Source organism: Saccopteryx bilineata, chromosome 7 (assembly GCF_036850765.1).
Source record: "Saccopteryx bilineata isolate mSacBil1 chromosome 7, mSacBil1_pri_phased_curated, whole genome shotgun sequence".
NCBI lineage: Eukaryota > Metazoa > Chordata > Mammalia > Chiroptera > Emballonuridae > Saccopteryx > Saccopteryx bilineata.
The window spans coordinates 21,962,491-21,984,664 of record NC_089496.1 but is presented as its reverse complement, the minus strand read 5'-3'; the positions used below and the strand labels follow the sequence as shown (position 1 = coordinate 21,984,664).

Here is a 22,174-nt window from a genome sequence, read left to right as displayed (position 1 = left end):
ATGTGAGCCTGATGTGTCCTAGCAATTTCTTCAATGTTTGGCATATATTTGAAAGGCAAACTCTCATTTCCTCGTCAATACATTGAAGAATTCCTCTCTTTTTACTCTTAATTGTGTTGAGTGCAGAAAACCCCCACCACACATATCATCTTAACTTTACACCAAACAAAGGATAGAAGAAACTTGCCTCCAGTCTTTCCGGGGAACATGGGGGTAGTGTAAACAATCCAGCACCACAGCTTAACAGCCTTTTGCAACCTAATCAGGCAAGTGAGGTGGGGAGTTGGGCAGACTGTCAGCTTACAGCCAATTCCCCACATCTCTGTCCCCCAAAAATCTAAACTCCAAAAACCCTGTTGGTTTTTTGGTCCCCAACAGGCACATATTTCTCTGGAATACCATAGGCGCACCTGGAAATCTTCTAGGGTGCACCAGTGCGCCCTGGCGCACACTGTGAGGACCACTGGTCTAAGGGTCAGAAACATCAGGCTAGGCTTTCAGTTCTCTCAGTCACTACGAGCTTTCCTGAGAACAACCTTCTTTTTCTCTGTGCTGGGGGTGGAAAACAATTTCTTCCTTACATATAATTTTGAGGATACCTAGAGAGACCCAGGCAACAAGGAACCACCAGCCAGACGCCTATCCTTGCAACTGGATGGGCCAGAGACCAGGCAGGGCAGACTGTGACTGCGGACAAGGGCTGGCTCTGCCCCTCTGCTTCGTGTCACTCATCCGCTGGGCCGGACCCATCACTGAACTGGAAACCCCAGCACCAACTTGTGGAAAGCAGGTGGTTCCAAGGACACCCACTTGCCGATCTCTGAAGCCTGCAAATGCGCTACCCTTGATGGCAGAGACTTCCTAGAGGTTGTTATCGTTATAGACCTTACAGTAGGGAGGTTAACATGAACTGTACAGGGGCCTGAGAAGCTCAAACTGTCTCTTGATGGAGGTGAAAAAAGGGGTGGAAGGAGAAGTGGGAACTGAAGCCTGAGAAATCCTGTCTGAAGGGGGAGGGCAGCCTTCGGGAGCTGGCTGGGACCCCCAGCCACCTCCTGGCAAAGACCCCAGGCCTCAGCCAGAGGATCAGAAGAAACTGAATTCTGCCAGCAGCCTGGATGAGCTGGAAATACTATAGATTCTCCCCTTGAGCCTACAGACAGAGCCCAGGCCATCCAACACCTTGACTTTGGCCTTGTGACAACCAGATCCATCGACACTATCCAACAGAACTGTGAGATTGTACCTTCGTGGTGTTTTACTCCAATATATATGTAGAAGTTTGTTACGGCAGTCACAGAATGCGAATACTGTACACCGTTCTGCATTTTGAACAAGCAGAATAATTTCTTCGCTTCACACTCTACAGTCTGTTTTGGGGAGCAGTTTGAGAAAGCCCAGTTCTCCCACACTTTTTCAGGGGACCACGTGGCCCAGCCAATCTGGAAGCTCTGTGCCACTTCAGAGCATGACTGGGTTTTATTCCTTAATGAGCTGGACGGAGGAAGGGAAGGTATTAGCTGCACCATAGCGTGTACTTTTGGGTGAGCAATCCGACATAAAATCTGAAAGGATGAAAAACAATGGCTGTTGCCAACTCCCAGGCCTGGCACGTACTGCCAATTAGTGAGCCAGGAGACAGATATTTCTGTCTATCAGAAGAGGAACAAAAAACTCGTGCCCGACAGATCGCAAACAGCATGGAGTCTGCCCTCGACCATCACCAGGGGTTATTAATGACTGAATTCTTCGTTTCAAAAAGAAAGACACGGACAAGAAATCTGGCAATGACAGAAAATGACAGAGGATAACCTCCTGGAGACAGTGGGCGCTGTGTAGAATGGGCAATAAATTGCACTACGATATGAGTGGGTGGGTAGGTGGCCAGCAGGCCTGTCATCCCCAGCACTGAGACGGTCACAAACCCACCTTTATCCGAATGGCACACCGCCCAGCAGCAGGGCAGGGGAGGCAGGAGTGGATGTGGGTGGTCAGCCTGCTGCAAACACTATTTCCCCAGGATGAGGAAGTCAAGTTTCTGCTCCATCCCAGCTCTCTAGATGCCTGAAAACTAGACTGGGAATGAATAAATCCAGTTCCCAGAAGAGATCGCTCCACTTAAAAGTTGGAGTGCAAACAAAATAAAATCAGATATTGATAAGCCTACTTAAATATCAGGGGTTTTATTGTTGGTAATATTTCTTTCATAAGATTCACATTGGGGTCCAGATTTCAAGTTATAAATGTCAATAGCATTGATCACAACCTCATGGAGCAATTTTTTTATTGCAAGCTATAAAATGATGTATCTTTCCTGAGTACCTCCCAGGATTGTTATAAGAATATGTGGATGTGACAACATGTATGAAAATGAATTCTATATTGTACAAGGCTGTCCCAGGATTAATTACCACGCTGACCCCTTCACAGCTATGACAATGCAGCAATGAGAGTATGGTAGGCCTTTGACTAGGAGCATTTCATATGTTATCACATTTTTGTTTTGCTACTATTTTTGATCAGGACTAGGACTTGGATGGATTTGCCAGGCTTACCCTGGGCAGCTTTCTCTCTGTGCTCCTGGCACCTGTCCCTGACCCGTGTCTTTGGATAGACTTTTATGCTATCTGCTTTGCTCTAGGACTGCCACCAGAGCCCCGAAAGCAGTTATTTTAGAACTTCTCCCTTTTCCATTTCAAAAATCCATTCTGCAATTTTCTAGAAGGTGGCGAAGGGTCCACTGTATTTGATAAACATCTCACCTACATAATGCTTTTAGTAACTAAACCAATGGGTCATACCTATGAAAATGAATGTTCCCAGAAATGGCTCTAAATTGTGACTTCCAAGTAGGCAGTGACAGTATGAGGTCTCCACACTTTGCCACGTGCGAATTCCCAGGGTCAGGACAAGAGACCTGTTTTGATTTTGATTTGATTGTCTAAGTGTTGAAAACAGTCTTTTCAAAGGTGTGGTGAGGAAACTCCTGATGCTGGACTCAGATCCACAGAACTGGGCAGCTGAGATTTGCAACTCTAGCTCATCCTTGGAGTTAAGAGAATGGAATTCCAAAATGTCTGCTTGCTGTCTGCTTGTGACCCCAATAAACCCATCCTGAAAAAGAGTGCACTGAATATACAGAATAATTTCTTTGAAAATAGTGTGAGAGAAAAAAATCTCCAGGCACTAAATAAATTAAAACTTTTACTTTGAAGAAAATAGAATTATAACAAATACGATCAACAACGAAAAAAGAATGAGAGCGTGGAGAAAGAGTAATTTAAAGATTTGGCTCAACTCAACTGCTCCTCCTAGCGTCAATAACTGTGGTTACCGTCCTCTAACATTTCTAAACAAGTGGAAAAGAAATTAAAAACTATCTTACTTTGCACTATATTATTATTGTAGAAAATTTTTTATCAACTTTGAATAAGATAAGAGTAGAAAACAGGGCCCCCTGGTTTCTTGAGAAGGCACTGATTTAAAGCTTAATAAGCAATTAAGAAAAACACAGTAGAGAACCACCAACATAAATATAGAGTGAAATTTGTTATTCCTCCAGATATTATTTTAAATATATTTTGTTTGTGCACATGTGACACAACTCTCTAGCAAGTCATTTTTAAAAATAGGTATTGGAAATTAATCATCAAATTAGACAAAATATTCTAATAAACGTTCAAGAACACAACGTTAGGACTTGTGACTGCTGATACATTCAAATATACACAGACAAATGCTTTCTTCTCTATTTTTAACTCTTCATAAAGGTAGCTTCATTGCAATGTCTCTGTTTATTACACATTTTAAAGTATCAATTTTTTTTATTATTCTTAAGAGAAACCTGGTTGGATTTAACTAACGGGAAGGATTGTAGGGAGAGTTAGAGCACGTGGGAGGAGCAAGCAGGAGGCGGCGGACCAGCAGCCATGGAAGTCTGTGGACGGGCTCTGTTCTATCAGCTACGAGCTGTGTTTTTAAGCCTTGCCTTCTGTGACTTTGGTGATTTAACCTTAGTTCTCTCCTTTCTACTTTCAAAACTCCAAAAAAGAGTTCAGCTATTAAAAAGTTCCAAAACAAGCAAATGTGTTCCTGGAATCCTACCCTTAACTTTGCTGGAGAACATGTACTAAGGCTTCTTCTACAGCCAAAATAATAAAAGATCGTTTAAGTGGCTGGAATTCTTGCTTGATTGCACGTACGTGCCTATGTCAGACAACCATAAATAGATTTGGAAAAAAAAATAGGGGAGTCTTTATAACTCTGATGAAATGAAATGGAATGTTTTGAAGGCAGTCAGAAAACAGTACATGCATTTATAAAATTAAGATTTGAGTCCCTTCAGCCCAAAGTCCCCTTTGAGGAGGAAGAGCCCACCCAGGTCACGCATTTCCAAGGGAATAAAAACAACTGTCTTTTCATTATTAATATATATTTATTATTCTCAATCCCATAATTAAGGTTTCTTCTTTATATTATCCTTTTGAGCTTAGATAGCTGCTAGATCTTTTGATATTTTTCTCCCATCAGTGCTTTGTTTGCCCAGAGTACTAAAAAATCCTTCAAAGGATAAAATTATGCCTATGGTTACTGGTATAAATGAAGTCAGCAGGGAGTTGCATGGGTGTTACCTAGGGCAGACTTGGCCCTAAAATAATCTGGGTCACATGTTACAGCCGTTCAAAGAGACTTAAGGATTCATTCCTCAAGAAATTCTTACTCTCTTAGGCAGGTTAACATATCCACTAGCTTTTAAGAGCTGAGTTAATATATATATTTTAAAGACATCGGTACTTAATTTTGAACAGTGACTTACTTCTGTGTTAACCTACCCATCTTTTATTAACCCATCTAAATTGAAATTAGTTCAAATTAGTTCTTGCAAATGAGTTCACTCTATTTTGAACCTATTACTACTGTACAAGAGAACTCACCATTCGCTTCAGTTACATAATTGTGCTGCAGACAAGCAAATTAGTTTGCAGCGATAGAGAAAGTCCGCACTGCTTAGCAGTGTTTAAATGTAGTTCTTCTGAATCTAGACCTCATTCTGAAGTGAGAAATGTTGAAATGTCAATGATGGGTGCAGGGTCACAGGTCCATTTGGAGGAAGAATCAATAATATAATTAGCCCTGGCCAGTTGGCTCAGCGGTAGAGCGTCGGCCTGGCGTGTGGGGGACCCGGGTTCGATTCCCGGCCAGGGCACACAGGAGAAGCGCCCATTTGCTTCTCCACCCCCGCCCCCCCCTCCTTCCTCTCTGTCTCTCTCTTCCCCTCCTGCAGCCAAGGCTCCATTGGAGCAAAGATGGCCCGGGCGCTGGGGATGGCTCCTTGGCCTCTGCCCCAGGCCCTAGAGTGGCTCTGGTCTCGGCAGAGCGATGCCCCAGAGGGGCAGAGCGTCGCCCCTGGTGGGCGTGCTGGCTGGATCCCGGTCGGGCGCATGCGGGAGTCTATCTGACTGTCTCTCCCCGTTTCCAGCTTCAGAAAAATTCAAAAAAAAAAAAAATAATAATAATAATATAATTAATGCCTGAATTCCCAGCTCTCTCTAAATTGTATGGGGTTCGAATTGGCTAGAGGCCATAGCGTGGCTCTAAGGATTCAATATGTAACACTGGGATACCAGAAAGTAATAGTTTTATAATATTTTTAGTGAGTCACTTAGCATTTTCTAAAATAAATCCTTAAGGCAACAAAAAATAAGACTCACAGGGACTTAAAATTAGCACAGTTCTAAACAAGTTTTGTTTATAATTTAAAAAATTTATCTCAAGTTCAGCTTTTAATATTTTACCTAAAATGTTTTAAAAGAAATCTAAGGTTGGGGACTCAGTATATTAAATAACTTTGAGTTAATTCCAAAATTTTTAAAAAGCATATGTGATGGTAGGGATTAAAAGAAAATCATTACAATTCTATCAACTGATTAAAAAACTTTACATGAAAATGTAAGACATCTTTCAGTATTCTAGACACTGTTTTTGGTAGAAAAATTAGAAATTTCATGTTCATGGAAAATGCAAGTAATAAATATCTCTAAAGTAATCTCTTAAAGAGACACTTCTTATTTCGTGAAAAATAATATTCTTAAGAATATTTGCGCTCCAAAGTGAAAGCTTACTTGCTGATATCCAGCACCTTTTAAGTAAAATTTAAAGACTGAGCACAAGGCACATAGTTTTTAAAATTTCTAAAGCAGCACTACCAGAGGACTACACATCCTGATTTTTATCAATGAAATTAACTACTTCTGTTGTGATATAAACAATAGCTCTCAAAGGAAGGAAGGTCCTAGGCACGCTAACCCAAGTGAAACAACACAAAGCTTGACTACTACTTCAATTTTCCTTTTCTTTTTGGAAGACATGAAATAACTTAGATAATGTAAACAAACAACATCTTCTCCGAGAGGCATCCTGCTAGTCATAGTGGAATGACTGAACCCGGAAGGCCATTTGGTGGGGCACGTACACTAGTGTGTCTATGATGGCAGGCGCTGAATACAAGTTGCAACAATGAATGACTGGAGCGGATCAAGTATAATGGTGAGGGGTCAGAACCACAAGAGGACAGTGGAAGAAATATCACAGCATCATCCACAGACCTCCTCCTGTCTTTTGTAGACTATTTTAAGCAGATAAGATTTGCCATATATTTTCCTGGGAATTCTGGAGGCCATTCTTGCTTTGTTTGTCTGAAGGAAAGAAAAGGAATTATCTGAATGGGAAGTTCTTCTCCCCAAATACTATTATATGTAATGTGCCAGATTTTCCTGTGACTTCAAATATCAGGTTAGAAATTCAACCATCTTATCGGAATTGTTTCATAAACTGGGTACCTGGTTGAACAAAACCTTTTGAGCAATTATGAGGCATGTGTTTGATCATTTCATTAAGGTAGGGACTGTACACTGTATGTATTACTTGGTGCATGAAAGCACTTAATTAAGATATGTTAGGCCACTGATCAGTGAAGCTGTGGTGAGGTGGGGGGAAGGGTCAGTAAAAGGGCGAGGAACATATACAGAATGCTCCCAGCAGAGGGCGTGCCTCCTTAGATATTAGGGATACTAGAAATTAAGAAGTGACTCTTCAAATGGCAAATGCAAAGCCTGTGTTAGACAAAAATAATTACACTAGAGTGTTCTTCTAACTCTGAATTTAATCAAAATAAATTGCCAAATCTTTCAAATAAACAACTTCAGAATTTAATGTATTCATTCCATGAGTTCCTCACAATAAGCTGTCCACTGTATCTACCTACTAACAGTACTTATTGAAGACATTTTTATTTAAAAAGATTTTGTTCTACTATTTATTTTCATAACTTATGGCATCTATAATTAAAATATAGTAACAGTAAAAAGTGAGACAATAATACTAAGTATAACCCAAAGCTCCCCAGAGACAAAATTTTATAACAAATGATAGTATATTTTATCAAAGCAGTTCTAGTTAGCTTTTCCCTAGCATAATGCTTGAAACGTGATGCCCACAATGAAACGAGAGTGACTCAATTACTGGGCTTTTCACTTTCAATCATGTACTAACAGGTTTGCTCCCAATAAAAGACCTTCGAATAACTTGAGAAACCCAGATCTACAGATTTCATCAAAGTTTGAAACCAATACATAAAACTGTTTTAACAACATCAGGTGACAGAACAGAAATCAAATAAATGAAGTACATATACTTCAAGTAATAAAAGTACTTAGTTTGCCAATAAGGCTCAGGGAAAAATAAGTAAACTGGAAAAAAAAAAATTGAAGGATCAATTTTATCTAACTGAAAAGTTGTCATCAACTTTATTTAGATTATAAAGTTAGTCATTCTACGGCACTTAATAAATGCTATTTAGCTGACACTAAAATGTTTCTTGAAGTCTAGTTACATAAAGATGGAGCAAATGAATCTCAGGATTTACAGCTCTGAAGCAATGCCACTCTGCTCTGGGTACACAAACTCAGACACAGCAGTGCTGGTTCAGCGGAATATGGCGGCCAGAATACAGTACAGATTGATCACTGGTTAATGGCTGAATGAATGGATGAATGAATAACTGGGTGAACAAATGAAAAAATGTCATGACAACTAATCAGGAGAGTTCGAAAAATTAAAAGAGAGAGAGAGAATGAATATAGTCTGCATAAAGACTTACTTATTCCATGCTTGTCTAAGGTGTTTAGAGCTGTACACCGTAAAGCGTTCTGAAACAGAAAGAAAAATGATAAACAATCTTTGTTTAAAATGTATGTATTGTTTAAAAAGTATGTTTAAAGTCAACTTTTAAAAAGACAGTGTTCGATTTAGCCATATTATGCTAACTACAGTAGGTCTTCACCTTTAAAATAGGAAGGTCTTAACATTTTAAACAGTGAAGCATTTTTTTCTTTTGTCTAGAGTGATTTGTTTCATAATCTAGTTTTGTAGTGATTATTTCTTAGAATAACTAAGTTTAAATTGGGTTAAAAAATGTAAATTCCAAACATCCAAACTGTAAGTAAATTTACAGGAGAATACTGACACACTGGTCAAATAACAGCAGCTGTTTTTCTCTATGAATACAGCTCTGACCAGATACAGTAATATTGGCTCTCCTTTCTTATACTCGATGATATTTCCACTTGCCCAAAGCCAAACTATCAATGCCTTATAATGTATATTTATAGTTCTCATTGAACAAGCTTTATTATATTTTCAAATTAAAACATGTTTGTTTTACCAAGTTAAATAACAAAGGGGCATAGAATAGATACTGATCATCTCTCCTGTTCCCATTGTTCACTCATGATGATATAACAATTACTAATGGCTTTGTATGTCTCTTTCTACATTTCCTATGTTACTAAACACAACCCTATCCATATATACAGGTATATACACTATTTTACTTTTTATTTGGATTATACAATAAACATTCTCTAAAAAATTTTAAGCATTTAATAATATATAGTGGACAATCCTTCAAATCAAGGAAATAGGTGTAAAGTTGTCTTAAAACTCTATTAATATTCCATAATCTAGAAGTACCATAAGTTATCTATTTTCAAGCCGATGAAAATTTAGGTGGCTTCCAGTTCCTTTCACCTTAAAAACAATGCTTTAGTAAATATCCTTGCACATCTATCTCTAGACACTCATGTTTTCATTTCTGTTGGATAGATTAGATTCCCCCCAGTAGAGTAGAACTGCTTGGAAAATTGCATGTACATTTTACCTTTAAATAGACACTTTGACAGGTTACTTTTCATTTTCCCACAAGCAATGAGAAATACTGTCTCTTTAATAGGATGTATCCAGGAAAGTAAGAACGGTTCAACATATGCAAACAAAAATATATCATATTAATAGATAAAAATCACTTGATCATCTTAATCAATGCAGAAAATCATTTGACAAAACTCAGCATCCATTCATAATAATAACTCTCAGCAAATTGAATATAGAAGGAAAGTACCTCAACACAATAAAGCCCATATATGACAAGCCCACAACTTGTTATATTATATTTAATGATGAAAGGATTTTCCTCTAAGATCAGGAACAAGACAAGGGTGCCACTCTCAATACTCCTATACAACATAGTACAGGAAGTCTAAGGCAAAGAAATTAGATAAGAAATAAATAAATAGTAATAAATAAATAGTATCTAAAATGGACAGGAAGAAATAAAATTGTTTCTGTTGCAGATGACATGATTTCCCCCCATATTACTGCTAGTAAATATTTAACCTATTCAACCATTGAATTTGTGTGTGTGTGTGTGTGTGTGTGTGTATGCTTTTAATTTGTATTTACATAGAATCAAGTGTCCTACCAAATATACCTACCCTCACTCCCTTATTCCCCTTGGCCCCCCATACCCCCTCCCCCCTAATGCCCTCCCCTCTTCCCTCAAGGATTTGCTGTCCTGTTCTCTATAATGCTGTTATGTATATATAATTTCATTAATCTCTTTCCCTTCTCTGATCCCATCTTCTCTTCTACTCTCCCTCTGAACGCTTTCCCTCTGGTCCCTCTGATCCCGCCTCTGCCTCTGTTCCATTGCTCAGTTCACATTGTTCATTGCATTCCTCAAATGAGTGAGGTCATATTTCACTTAGCATAATAGATTCCAGGTCGATCCATGTTGTCGCAAAAGGTTAAGAATTCCTCCTTTCTCATGGTTGCATAGTATTCAATTGTGTATATGTACCACTGCTTTTTAATCCACTCGTCCACTGATGGACACTTGGACTGTTTCCAGATCTTGGCTATTGTAAACAATGCTGCAATAAACATGGGGGTGCATTTCTTCTTTTGAATCAGTGATTTGGTATTCATAGGATATATTCCTAAAAGTGGTATAGCTGGGTCAAAGGGCAGTATCATTTTTAATTTTTTGAGGAAACTCCATACTGTTTTCCACAGTGTCTGCGCCAGTCTGCATTCCCACCAGCAATGCAGGAGGGTTCCCTTTGCTCCACATCCTCGCCTGCGCTTATTATGTGTTGTTTTGTTAATAAGCACCATTCTGACAGGTGTGAGGTGGTATCTCATTGTGGTTTTAATTTGCATTTCTCTAATGATTAGTGATGTTGAATATTTTTTCATCTGCCTATTGGCCATCTGTATGCCCTCTTTGGAGAAATGTCTATTCATTTCTTTTGCCCATTTTTTGATCGGATTATTTACCTTTCCTGGTGTTGAGTTTTACAAGTTCTTTATAAATTTTGGTTATTAACCCTGTATCAGACATATTGGCTAATATATTCTCCCACTGTGTGGGTTGTCTTTTGATTTTGTTAATGGTGTCTTTTGCTGTGCAAAAGCTTTTTAGTTTTATATTGTCCCATTTGTTCATCTTGTCCTTATTTTACTTGCCCGTGAAGATAAATCAGTAAAAATATTGCTATGAGGGATATCGGAGAATTTATTGCCTATGTTTTCTTCCAGGATGTTTAAGGTTTCACGACTTATATTTAAGTCTTTTATCCATTTTGAGTTTATTTTTCTGATTGGTGTAAGTTGGTGATCCAGTCTCATTTTTTTGCAAGTTCCTGTCCAATTTTCCCAACACCATTTGTTAAAGAGACTGTCTTTACTCCACTGTATGCTCTTACCTCCTTTGTCAAATATCAATTGTCCATAAAAGTGTGGGTTTATTTCTGGGTTCTTTGTTCCATTCCATTGATCTGTATGCCTGTTCTTATGACAGTACTAAGCTGTTTTGAGTATGATGGCCTTCTAATATAACTTGATATCAAGAAGTGTGATACCTCCCACTTTATTCTTCTTTTTCAGGATTGCTGAGGCTATTCGTGTTCCTTTTGGTTCCATATAAATTTTTGGAATATGTGTTCTATATCTTTGAAGTATGTCATTGGCATTTTAATAGGAACTGCATTGAATTTATAGATTGCTTTGGGTAATATAGACATTTTAATGATGTTTATTCTTCCGATGCATGAACATGGTATATGCTTTCACTTGTTTGTATCTTCCTTGATTTCTTTTATCAATGTTTTATAATTTTCCACGTACAATTCTTTAACCTCTTTGACTAAATTTACTCCTAGGTACTTTATTTTTTTTGTTGCAATAGCAAAGGGGATTGTTTTCTTAATTTCTCTTTCAGACAGTTCATTGTTGGTGTGTAAAAATGCCTCTGATTTCTGAATATTGATTTTATATCCTGCCACCTTCCTGAATTCATTTATCAGGTCCAGTAGTTCTTCGACTGAGAATTTAGGGTTTTCTATGTACAGTATCATATTATCAGCAAATAATGATAGTTTTACTTCTTCTTTTCCAATTTGGATGCCTTTTATCTCTTCTTCTTGTCTGATTGCTGTGGCTAGTACTTCCAGAACTATGTTGAATAAGACTGGTGAAAGGGGGCACTCCTCCCTTGTTCCTGATCTTAAAGGGATTTCTTTAATTTTTGCCCATTGATTATGATATTATGATGTTGGTTTTGGGTTTTTCATAGATGGCCTTTATCATGTTGTGGTATGATCCCTGTATCCCCACTTTGCTGAGAGGTGTTTTTTTTTGTTTTTTATAGGGACAGAGAGAGAGTCAGAGAGGATAGATAGGGACAGACAGACAGGAATGGAGAGAGATAAGAAGCATCAATCATAAGTTTTTCATTGTGACACCTTAGTTGTTCATTGATTGCTTTCTCATATGGGCCTGAACCATGGGCCTTCAGCAGACCAAATAACCCCTTGCTCAAGCCAGTGACCTTGGATCCAAGCTGGTGAGCTTTTTGCTCAAGCCAGATGAGCCCGTGCTCAAGCTGGCAACCTCGGGGTCTCAAACCTGGGTTCTTCTGCATCACAGTCTGACGCTCTATTCATTGCACAACCACCTGGTCAGCTGCTGAAAGTTTTGATCATAAATGTGTGCCAAATTTTATCAAATGCTTTTTCTGCATCTATTGATATTATCATGTGATTTTGATCCTTTCTTTTGTTTATGTGTAGAATCACATTGATTGATTTGAGGATATTGTACCAGCCTTATCTCCCCAGAATAAATCTCACCTGATCATGATGCATGATTTTTTTATGTATTGCTGAATCCAGTTTGCTATATTTTGTTGAGAATTTTAGCATCTAAGTTAATCAGGAATATTGGTCTATAGTTTTCTTTCTTTGTAGTGTCTTTGCCTGGTTTTGGAATCAGTATTACGCTCGCCTCATAAAAGGAGTTTAGAAGTCTTCCCTCCTCTTGAATGTTTTGAAATAGCTTGAGAAGGATAGGAGTTAGTTCTTCTTTGAATATTTGGTAAAATTCGCTTATGATGCCATCTGGACCAGGACTTTGTTTGTTGGGAGTTTTTTGATAACTGTTTCAATCTCATTTGATGAAATCAGTCTGTTTAGGTTTTCTGATTTTTCTATATTGATTTCGGAAAGATTATATGTTTCGAAGAATTTGTCCATTTCGCCTAGGTTGTCTAATCTTATGGAATACAGTTCTTCATAGTATTTTCTTACAATCCTTTGTATTTCTGCTGTGTCAGTTGTTACTTCTCCTCTCTCATTTCTAATTTTATTTATTTGAGTCCTCTCTCTTTTTTTCTTGGTGAGTCTGGTTAAAGGTTCATCTATCTTGTTTACCTTTTCAAAGAACCAGCTCTTGGTTTCATTGAACCTCTGTATTATTTTTTTAGTCTTTATGTCATTTATTTCTGCTCTGATATTTATTATTTCCTTCCTTCTACTTCCTCTGGGTTTTAGTTGCTGTTCTTTTTCTAGTTCTTTTAAATGCAGGGTTAAATTGTTTATTTGAGCTTTTTCTAGCTTCTTAAGGTATGCCTGTAGTGCTATGAACTTCCCTCTCAGGACTGCTTTTGCTGTGTCCCATAAATATCGAGTCATTGCATGTTCATTTTCATTTGTTTCAAGGAAGTTTTTTATTTCTTCCTTGATCTCATTGTTAACCTATTTGTTATTTAATAATATACTACATAGTTTCCAAGTGTTTGAGTGTTTCTCAGTTTTTCTGTTGTGGTTGATTTCTAGTTTCATGCCATTGTGATCCAAGAAGATGCTTGATATGATTTCAGTCTTCTTAAATTTGTTGAGACCACTTTTGTGTTTTAGCATGTGGTCTATCAAAGAGAATGTACCATGAGCACTTGAAAAGAATGTATATTCTGCTGCTTTGGGATGAAAGGTTCTGAAAATATCTATTAAACTGAGTTGATCTAGTGTATCCTTTAAGTCTGCTGTTTCTTTGTTAATTTTCTTTCTTGAGGATCTACCCAGTGATGTTAGTGGGGTATTGAAATTCCCTACTATTATAGTATTGCTGTTGATGTCACCCTTTATGCCCATAAAAATCTGCTTTATATATTTAGGTGCTCCTATATTAGGTGCATAGATATTTATAATGGTTATATCTTCCTGTTGGATTGCTCCCTTTATCATTATGTAGTGACCTTCTTTATCCTTTACTATAGTCTTTGTTTTAAAGCTTATTTTGTCAGATATTAATATTGCTACCCCAGCATTTTTTTCATTTCCATTTGCATGAAATATTTTTTTCCATCCTTTTACTTTCAGTCTATGTGTATCTTTTCTTTTGAGGTGAGTCTTTTGTAAACAGCATATGTACAGGTCCTGTTGTCTTATCCATGCAGCTACCCTATATCTTTGGATTGGAGCATTTAATCCATTTACATTTAAGGTTATTACTGATATGTAGTTGTTTATTGCCATTTTATTTTTTAAATCTACATTCCTCTTTTACTAGATTTTTTTCCCCCTTTGTTCTCTTTACAACAAGGCCCCTTAATATTTCTTGCAGCATTGGTTTGGTTGTAATGAATTCCTTGAGTTTTTTTTCTTTTTTGTCTGGGAAGTTTTGTTTTTTGGGTTTTTTTTTTGTATTTTTCTGAAGCTGGAAATGGGGAGAGACAGTCAGACAGACTCCCGCATGCGCCCGACCAGGATCCACCTGGCACACCCACCAGGGGCGACGCTCTGCCCACCAGGGGGTGATGCTCTGCCCCTCCGGGACGTCACTCTGCCACGACCAGAGCCACTCTAGCGCCTGGGGCAGAGGCCAAGGAGCCATCCCCAGCGCCTGGGCCATCTTTGCTCCAATGGAGCCTTGGCTGCAGGAGGGGAAGAGAGAGACAGAGAGGAAGGAGGGGCGGGGGGTGGAGAAGCAAATGGGCGCTTCTCCTATGTGCCCTGGTCGGGAATCGAACCCGGGTCCCCCACACGCCAGGCTGATGCTCTACTGCTGAGCCAACCGGCCAGGGCTGTCTGGGAAGTTTTTTATTTCTCTTTCAATTTTAAATGATAGCCTTGCTGGATAGAGAAGTCTTGGTTTTAGGCTCTTGCTTTGCATTATTTTGAATATTTCTTGCCATTCCCTTCTGGCCTCTAATGTTTCTGTTGAGAAGTCAGATGTCATCCTATGGGGGCTCCTCTGTAGGTAATACACTGCTTTTCTCTTACAGCTTTTAGTATTCTTTCTTTATCTCTTAATTTTTGTATTTTAATTATGATGTGTCTTGGTGTTGGCCTTTTTGGGTTCATCCTTAATAAAACTCTGTGCTTCTTGAACTTGTGTGACATTTTTTCTTCATCAATTTAGAGAAGTTTTCAGCTATGATTTCTTCAGTCTGATTCTCTATCCCTTGTTCTTTCTCTTCAGGAACCCCTATGATGCGAATGTTATTTCTCTTCATGTTGTCACAGAGCTCTCTTAGAGTTTCCTCAGACTTTTTGAACCTTTTTTCTTCTTTTTGCTGCTCTGCTTCTGTACTTTTGTTTATCTTGTCCTCTAACTTGTTGATTCGATCCTCAGCTTTGTCCATCCTGTTTTTAATTCCTTCCAGTGGTAGTCTTCATTTCTGATATTGTATTTGTCATTTCTGACTGATTCTTTTTTATTATTTCAATGTCCTTTTTTATACTTGCTATCTCTTTATTTAGGTGCTCACTAGGTCCATCAATTGTTGCTCTAAGATCTTTCAGCATCATAAAAATCATTATTTTAAACTCTGCATCGGTAATTTGGTTATTCCCATCTCATTCAAATCTTTTTCTGGGGGTTTCTCTTGTTGATTTATTTGGGTTGCATTTCTCTGCCTTGCCATTTTGTCTGTGTATAAGAAGGGTGTGGCCACAGGAGTCCAATGGGTATGGCCTCTGTGTTCCCTAGGTGTGGTCTGTTTGCAGGCCCACCACCCCCTCTGCTGCTGCCTCAGGTGTTTGGGCACGGGCATTGCTGGCACAGGCCAGCTGCGGTGGTTGCTGTGGCTTCAGCCTCACCTCCACAGGTGGGACTGTGTTCGTGTGCCTAGGCTGCAAGCCTTGGCCAGCCGGGCCTCTGCACCACCCCCAAAGATAGGACTGAGCTCGTGTGCCTGGGCTGTAAATGCTGGCTGGCCCCCGGCCTTTGCCTGGCCTCCACAGGTAGGACTGCATTCACGCGTTTGTTATGCAAGCCGCGGCCATCCCCTGCCTCTGCCCCGCAGGGCTGCGCTCCTGTGCCCAGCCACAAGTCTCAGCCGGTTCCTGGCTTTTGCCTGGCCCCTGTGGGTACGACTGCAGGCAGGACAGCTCTCATGCCCTCTGCCCACAGCTGCAGGTTGTACTGCTTTTGGGTGCCCCTTCTGCCACTGCACCCCTCGCCCCCCTCCAGGTGGGACTGTGCTTGTGCCAGGCCTCAGTTGCAGCCTCCCCAGCTTCTGCCACCACAGGCAGGACTGTGCTCCTGCCTGGGCCACAGCCATGGCCAGCACCTGGCTCCACCCTCGCTGACGGGACTGTGCTTCCACATCCTGCCGCCTGCCACCCTCTGGTGAGCACTCAGCAGTGTAGTGGTGGTGATGCAGCTCAGACCTTAGCACTCAAGATTTTATCCCTGATGGCTCCCTGCTTCTAAGTGATTCTTTGCTCTGACTGCAGCAGGAGAGCTTCTGTTTGGCTGGTGACCTGCTTTCCTTTGCTGGTATTGCTGGTTCCAGGAAAAATATTCACTTTATATTTGGGGAGTGACTCAGCACAGGGGCAGATGACATGATTTTATATAAATAAAATCTTAAAGAATCCACCAAGAACTAATAAATAATTGATCTCTAATTCCCAGGGTTCAAAGATTTGGAATTACATATACAACTCAAATATTCCCCTGAGAATACATTGATCTTTCCATGATGATTCTGAAGTTATTAAAAGTTCTCATGAAGTCTCAGTGTCTTCATTCAAGCAGGGTAACTGTCAAAATATTAAATAACCTGCAAGGCATAGGCACTGACCAAAACTAGCCATGTGCTATCATGATGAGCATTAGCTTTAGACCAGGCCTCATTACTAACATCCATGTTCCAAAGCCACAGGCAAATGTGCTCACCAACAACTGTGTATTTGTTTCAGAAGAATGTCTAATGTCTGAATTATTCTCTAGGAGATTGCATTATATAAGATGCAATATAATTTAGACAGTTGAAGTAGAGCAGCAGTTTTCAACCTTTTCATCTCATGGCACACATAAACTAATTACTAAAATTATGCAGCACACCAAAATATATATTATATTTTTTGCCAATATGACCCAAACCTCCCCGCAAAAACTAAGTATAATTTTGATTCATTCACACTAGACAGCTATTGTGTTAGCCGTTGTCATTTTTTTTATTTGGAAAAGAGATCAGTGTTCCTGACTAAATAGTCAGGTATAGCATGTTTAAAAAAATTCTTGCCGCACACTGGTTGAAAATCACTGGTATAGTACAGAAATTTAAAGGTATATTCTAGGTTTGAGGATTAACTGACAAAGTAAGGAGAAATGAGAAGAATAATTTTTTAAAGTTAAAAAAACAATTATTATTATCTAAAGTCTAGTATTAAAAAGCAAGATATAATTTAAAAATTAATTGCATCAAATGTCATTGTAAAACAAATTTGATCTCCTTAACTTTGTACTCTCCACAAAGCAATTTTAATAATTTGATATGATTTGGGGAGGAACAAGAATTCCATTACAGATAAAATTAATGCAATCTTGCATTTACAAGTAAATTATTATTCTCAGCAATTAATTGACTACACATAAATATTAGTTCTAAGAATTGCTTCTATTTAAAGCTTGACAGCATATGCTAATAGAAATTTTTTTCTGAAATACAATATGTCAATTTTAGCCATGCATAAAAGAGCCAAAATTGGTAGTGAAATATGCCATAAGGAAGCAGGAAAAATAAGGAAGAAGGAAGTCTTTCTACATTTACCTTCTAACAACTTCACATGAACTCTTACAAATGTCACTGGGGCACCCGCCTGGGTGCCAGGCATTGCATGGGCGATGGGCACAGGAACATGAATCCATCCTGGTCACAGTTCAGTGGCACAGAGTGTGGGTACAAAATGACCAACACATGGTGAAAAGCCCTACAGTGTGGATACAGATACATTCTCTGGAGAGCCCACAGGCACAGGGCTGTGTCAATCTCTTTCTAAGTGAAGACAAGATCAACCCAGATATTTGAAACTCCTCCGAGTCACCCACGGGACCGGATGTCTTGTACAAAACAGAACCTTTCCAATCTTATCTGCTAAAGTACACAATGTCAAATGGAGCCATTTCTCACATTTTCGGCAATGAGCGTACATTGTATTTACATTGTATTTTAAAAACTTTCCATCATAAATAAAAGTAATGTTCCATTAGAGTGAAAGCTACATAATTACTCATATAAGTTATGAAAACAAAAAAGGGGTTCACATTAGTTCCCCAAGTTATTAACAAGTTTGTTTAATTAAGCAGGTATTCAGCTGCATATGAGTAAATTTATCACATTATTTGAGTATTTGAGCGTGTTTTACACGTTCTTCAGCTAAGATTACTCAGTCACTTGGTTCTTTAATGTCAGTTTTCTCTTAAATTATGTTTAAACTAGAAGTTTAGAATGTTATAATTTAAAGCATTAGCTAACTCATAGCATAATTGAAGGGAGCAATTAATTTAAACCTGCAGGCTGATTGTTACTTTCTCTTACTGCAGGGACACTGCAGAGGATGATCACATACAACAAACAGGAGACGGGAAGAAATCATTTGCTGTGCAACGTGAGGAGGGTGAGGAACGGAAGGCTGGGAAGGTTTTTCTTCAAACCCCCAGACATGCTTGCACATTGCAATTCACTGAAATGCCACAGGCCAAGAGCTAAAGAACAATGCCGCAGGTCCTTAAGTCTCCCAGCTTAAAAGAGTTACACCTGAAGGGGCCCCACACACCGCAAAAGCATCCTTGAATTCACAGGAAGCTGGAACCTAAATTGGAAATGACTCATTTACTAATTGGTATGTACAGAATGATGTAGGAGAATAATTCTGCTATTTTCCACATTTCTTTTTCACCAATCTGTGTTTGCATACATTATAAGACACTGCTGTATTTTCAACTTCAATAACAAGAAAACAAATAGTTAAATCAACAGATAAAAACCACCAAGTTATGTTCAAAAGACTTGAAAGGCTAAGCCAGAATTTGTAAACTTTTTTTTTTTCTTAATTTAAGTGACAGGAGGGGAGATAGAGAGACAGACTCCCACATGAGCCCCAACTGGGATCTACCAGATGAGCCCCAACAGGGGTGGATGCTCTGCCCATTTGGAGCCTATGCTCACAATTGAGCTATTTTTAGCACCTGAGGTGGAGGCTCCAGGGAGCCATCCTCAGCTCCCAGGGCCAACACTCTCAAATCAATTGAGCTATGGCTGCAAGAGAGGGAGAGAGAGAGAGAGAGATAGTGAGAGTGTGTGTGTGTGTGTGTGTGTGTGTGAGAGAGAGAGAGAGAGAGAGAGAGAGGAGGAGGAGGAGAGGAGGGGAGAGGCAGAATGGTTGCTTTTCCTGTGTGCCCTGACTGAGAATTGAACCTGGAACTTCCACACGCCAGGTCAACATTCTATCACTGAGCCAACCGACCAGGGCCAGAATTTGTAAACTTAACATTTTTCTTAATATCTTTTTTTTTTGGGGGGGGGGTGGAGGGGCCTGGTAAGGAGGGAGGTAAAGGAGGACTAGCAATAGAGACAAAATCCTAAGATTCTCAAACTTTATTAGTATATCTTTTGCAAATGGATTTAATAGCATCCAATGTAAATAATACCATGGAATAAACATGTCAGTATAAAAACTAGTACGTCCAAAATGCCATAGGAATTATTAGATGTACTTTATAATTAGCTCCTCTAAGCCAGTGATTTTCAACCGGTGTGCCACAAGAATTTTTAATACACACAATAACTGTTTTGTAAGGGGCACTGACCTCTTTTCCCTTAGCGATTTTCACATTTTAAAAAAAGTCAACAGCTAACACAACAATAGCTGTTTGGACGAATGAATCAAGACTATACCATTTTTTTTGTCAGATCAGCAAAAAATATATTTTTGGGTGTGTCACAGAATTTTAGTAATTGGTTTATGTGTGCCATGAGATGAAAAGGTTGAAAAATCGTTGCTCTTAACTATATATTCAACTATTCAAAAGTAAATTCCTTAGGATTCTTTTACATTTGAACAAATGCGTTTACTTCTTCTCCTTGAGCTTGTACAGGTAGTAAGGATATAAACACTGAGCTGTGGACACCCCACTACCTGGCAGAGTATGGCGCCTAAAGCCTCCAGTCTTTTATAAGGGTGACAATGACCATAGTCATGAATCACTCTGGTGACCCTACAATCACCCTAGTTACTTGTTTATGTGACAGATAATATCCCTCAATCCTTCGGGATGAAAGGCATGAATTTTTGTTCATCGCTTATGCACTCTACAAATATTTATCGTGTGCCTGCTGTTTGCCGGGCACTGCTCTGGGCACTGTGGATAGAGCAGCACACTAGACATTTGCGATCATAAGTAGCCTATCATAAGCCATGGGAACCAATACTAACGCACCATCAATAGAAGAAACTATATTTACAAGTGTGCACAAGACTTTACCTTGTTATATTTATTAGAGAAAGCAGGCCAGCGGTAAACATTTCAGTTGATATTCTGATCAAGATATAAAATAGCTGGATTGAAACCATCTACAGTCCTCAGAACAGAAGTAAAGCAGAATTCATGTACAGTAGAAGGTTTCTCCCAAAGAGAGAAAGCTAAGCTTCTTCCAAAATATGGGGATTTTAGATATCTCAGCTCCAAAAAAGTGTATTGAGCCAAACAGAGCATTCTAGAAATTGTACAATTGCAAATAACAGCTTTAAAACACTTGATGGCCCAATGTATATGATTGAGATATGACACGATGCTAGTATTATCAGGAAGAGGCTTTGATGTGACATATATATACATATATATTTTAATTTTTATTGTTTTTAGATAGTGCAGAAGGGAGAAAGAGAGAGAGAGAAACACTGATTTGTTTTTCCACTTATTTATGCATTCATTGGTTGTTTCTTGTATGTGCCCTGACTGGGGATTGAACTCGCAATTTGGCATAGCGGGATGGTGCTATAACCAACTGAGCTACCCAGCCAGGGTGGCTCCTGCTTGGTTTTGCTGTGAGCCTAAAACTTCTCTGAAAAGTAAACTCTATTAAAAAACAACATGAAACCCCAACACACAAACAATTCTCTTCCCACATGCATCAAGTGTCTTTGCCCTTTCAAGTCTAGGAGAACAAATCTGTCCTGTGTGCCGACAAATGTCTGCCAAGTTCCAGTGACTTTAGACATGTTCCTTACCAAAAAAATATATTTGAGTGCCTCATTTTCCCTATCTTACACATAGGAATTGTGGCAACACTTACCTTAAAGAGTTAACTATGAATGTTCAGTAAGAAAATGAATCTCAAGAGCTAACAGGAGTGCCTGACACATAATAAACATGCAGTACCTGTTAGCTATTATTACTACCACAACTGTTATTAATAAGATGCTAAAAAAACTAAGCATCTGGTAGAGTTATGTTATACATATACAAGGCAGACATGTGGTATATAAAAAGTGATATTACTCTAGGGAGGGTAAATGCTAAGCTACCTCAAATATCCATCTTGAGGCAACAGTTAAAGAAATGAACAAAAATCACAGACATGTCGATGTCCTCACTCCTTAGATGTAATTCTGTGGTCCTGGTGCACTGGTGGAGAGCAAGGGCTGGCATTCGGAGACAGTGTAGCTGTCCTTTTCTACAGTCAAGAGATTATTAATGGAGATTACAAAGCTAGCTCTAGAGGCAAAAGCATCTGTGTACATACAGTACATACTCATGTCCTTTTAAAATAATCTCCATTGCAAACACTATTGTCTGCTAGCTACAAATAAGTGCTGATAGTGCTGTATCAGGACACGTGGGTAAGAGAAGAAAATTTCATCAGATAGTACAGCTGAGCTAATTATCAGTAGTCAGTTTATCACCTTATTGGTCTGACTTGAATATTAGGGGGGCAGGTAAAATATTACTTGCATCTTAAATAATGGAAACCATAATTTTTCTTTCACCTAACAGCATAAGAATTATTATTCCATAATCATGTATTTATCTTGCAGCAGAAGCCCTATCATAATGGCTTAAAAAGGTTTTAAAATCAACCTGATGTTAAACAGAAATCAATTTGATTCACTTATGTTAGCCAGGAGTAGCCAACAAGCCTACTAAGTTAGAAGACATACTATGGCATATTAGTTACTCAGCAAATATCTCTTCTCTGCTGTGTTCC

The 22,174-nt window shown here is 38.9% G+C and overlaps 1 protein-coding gene across 5 annotated transcripts in view; it reads right to left on the bottom strand.

Annotated features, from left to right (window-relative positions):
• The window catches only part of CDK14 (cyclin dependent kinase 14), a 635,411-nt gene that overhangs the window by 125,903 nt on the left and 487,334 nt on the right, over positions 1-22,174 (bottom strand). For all 5 annotated transcript variants that reach the window (XM_066239829.1, XM_066239828.1, XM_066239831.1 and 2 more), the window contains one exon: positions 8,159-8,207. In XM_066239829.1, coding sequence (XP_066095926.1) covers positions 8,159-8,207 — 49 coding nt within the window. The remainder of the gene's footprint in view (positions 1-8,158; positions 8,208-22,174) is intronic.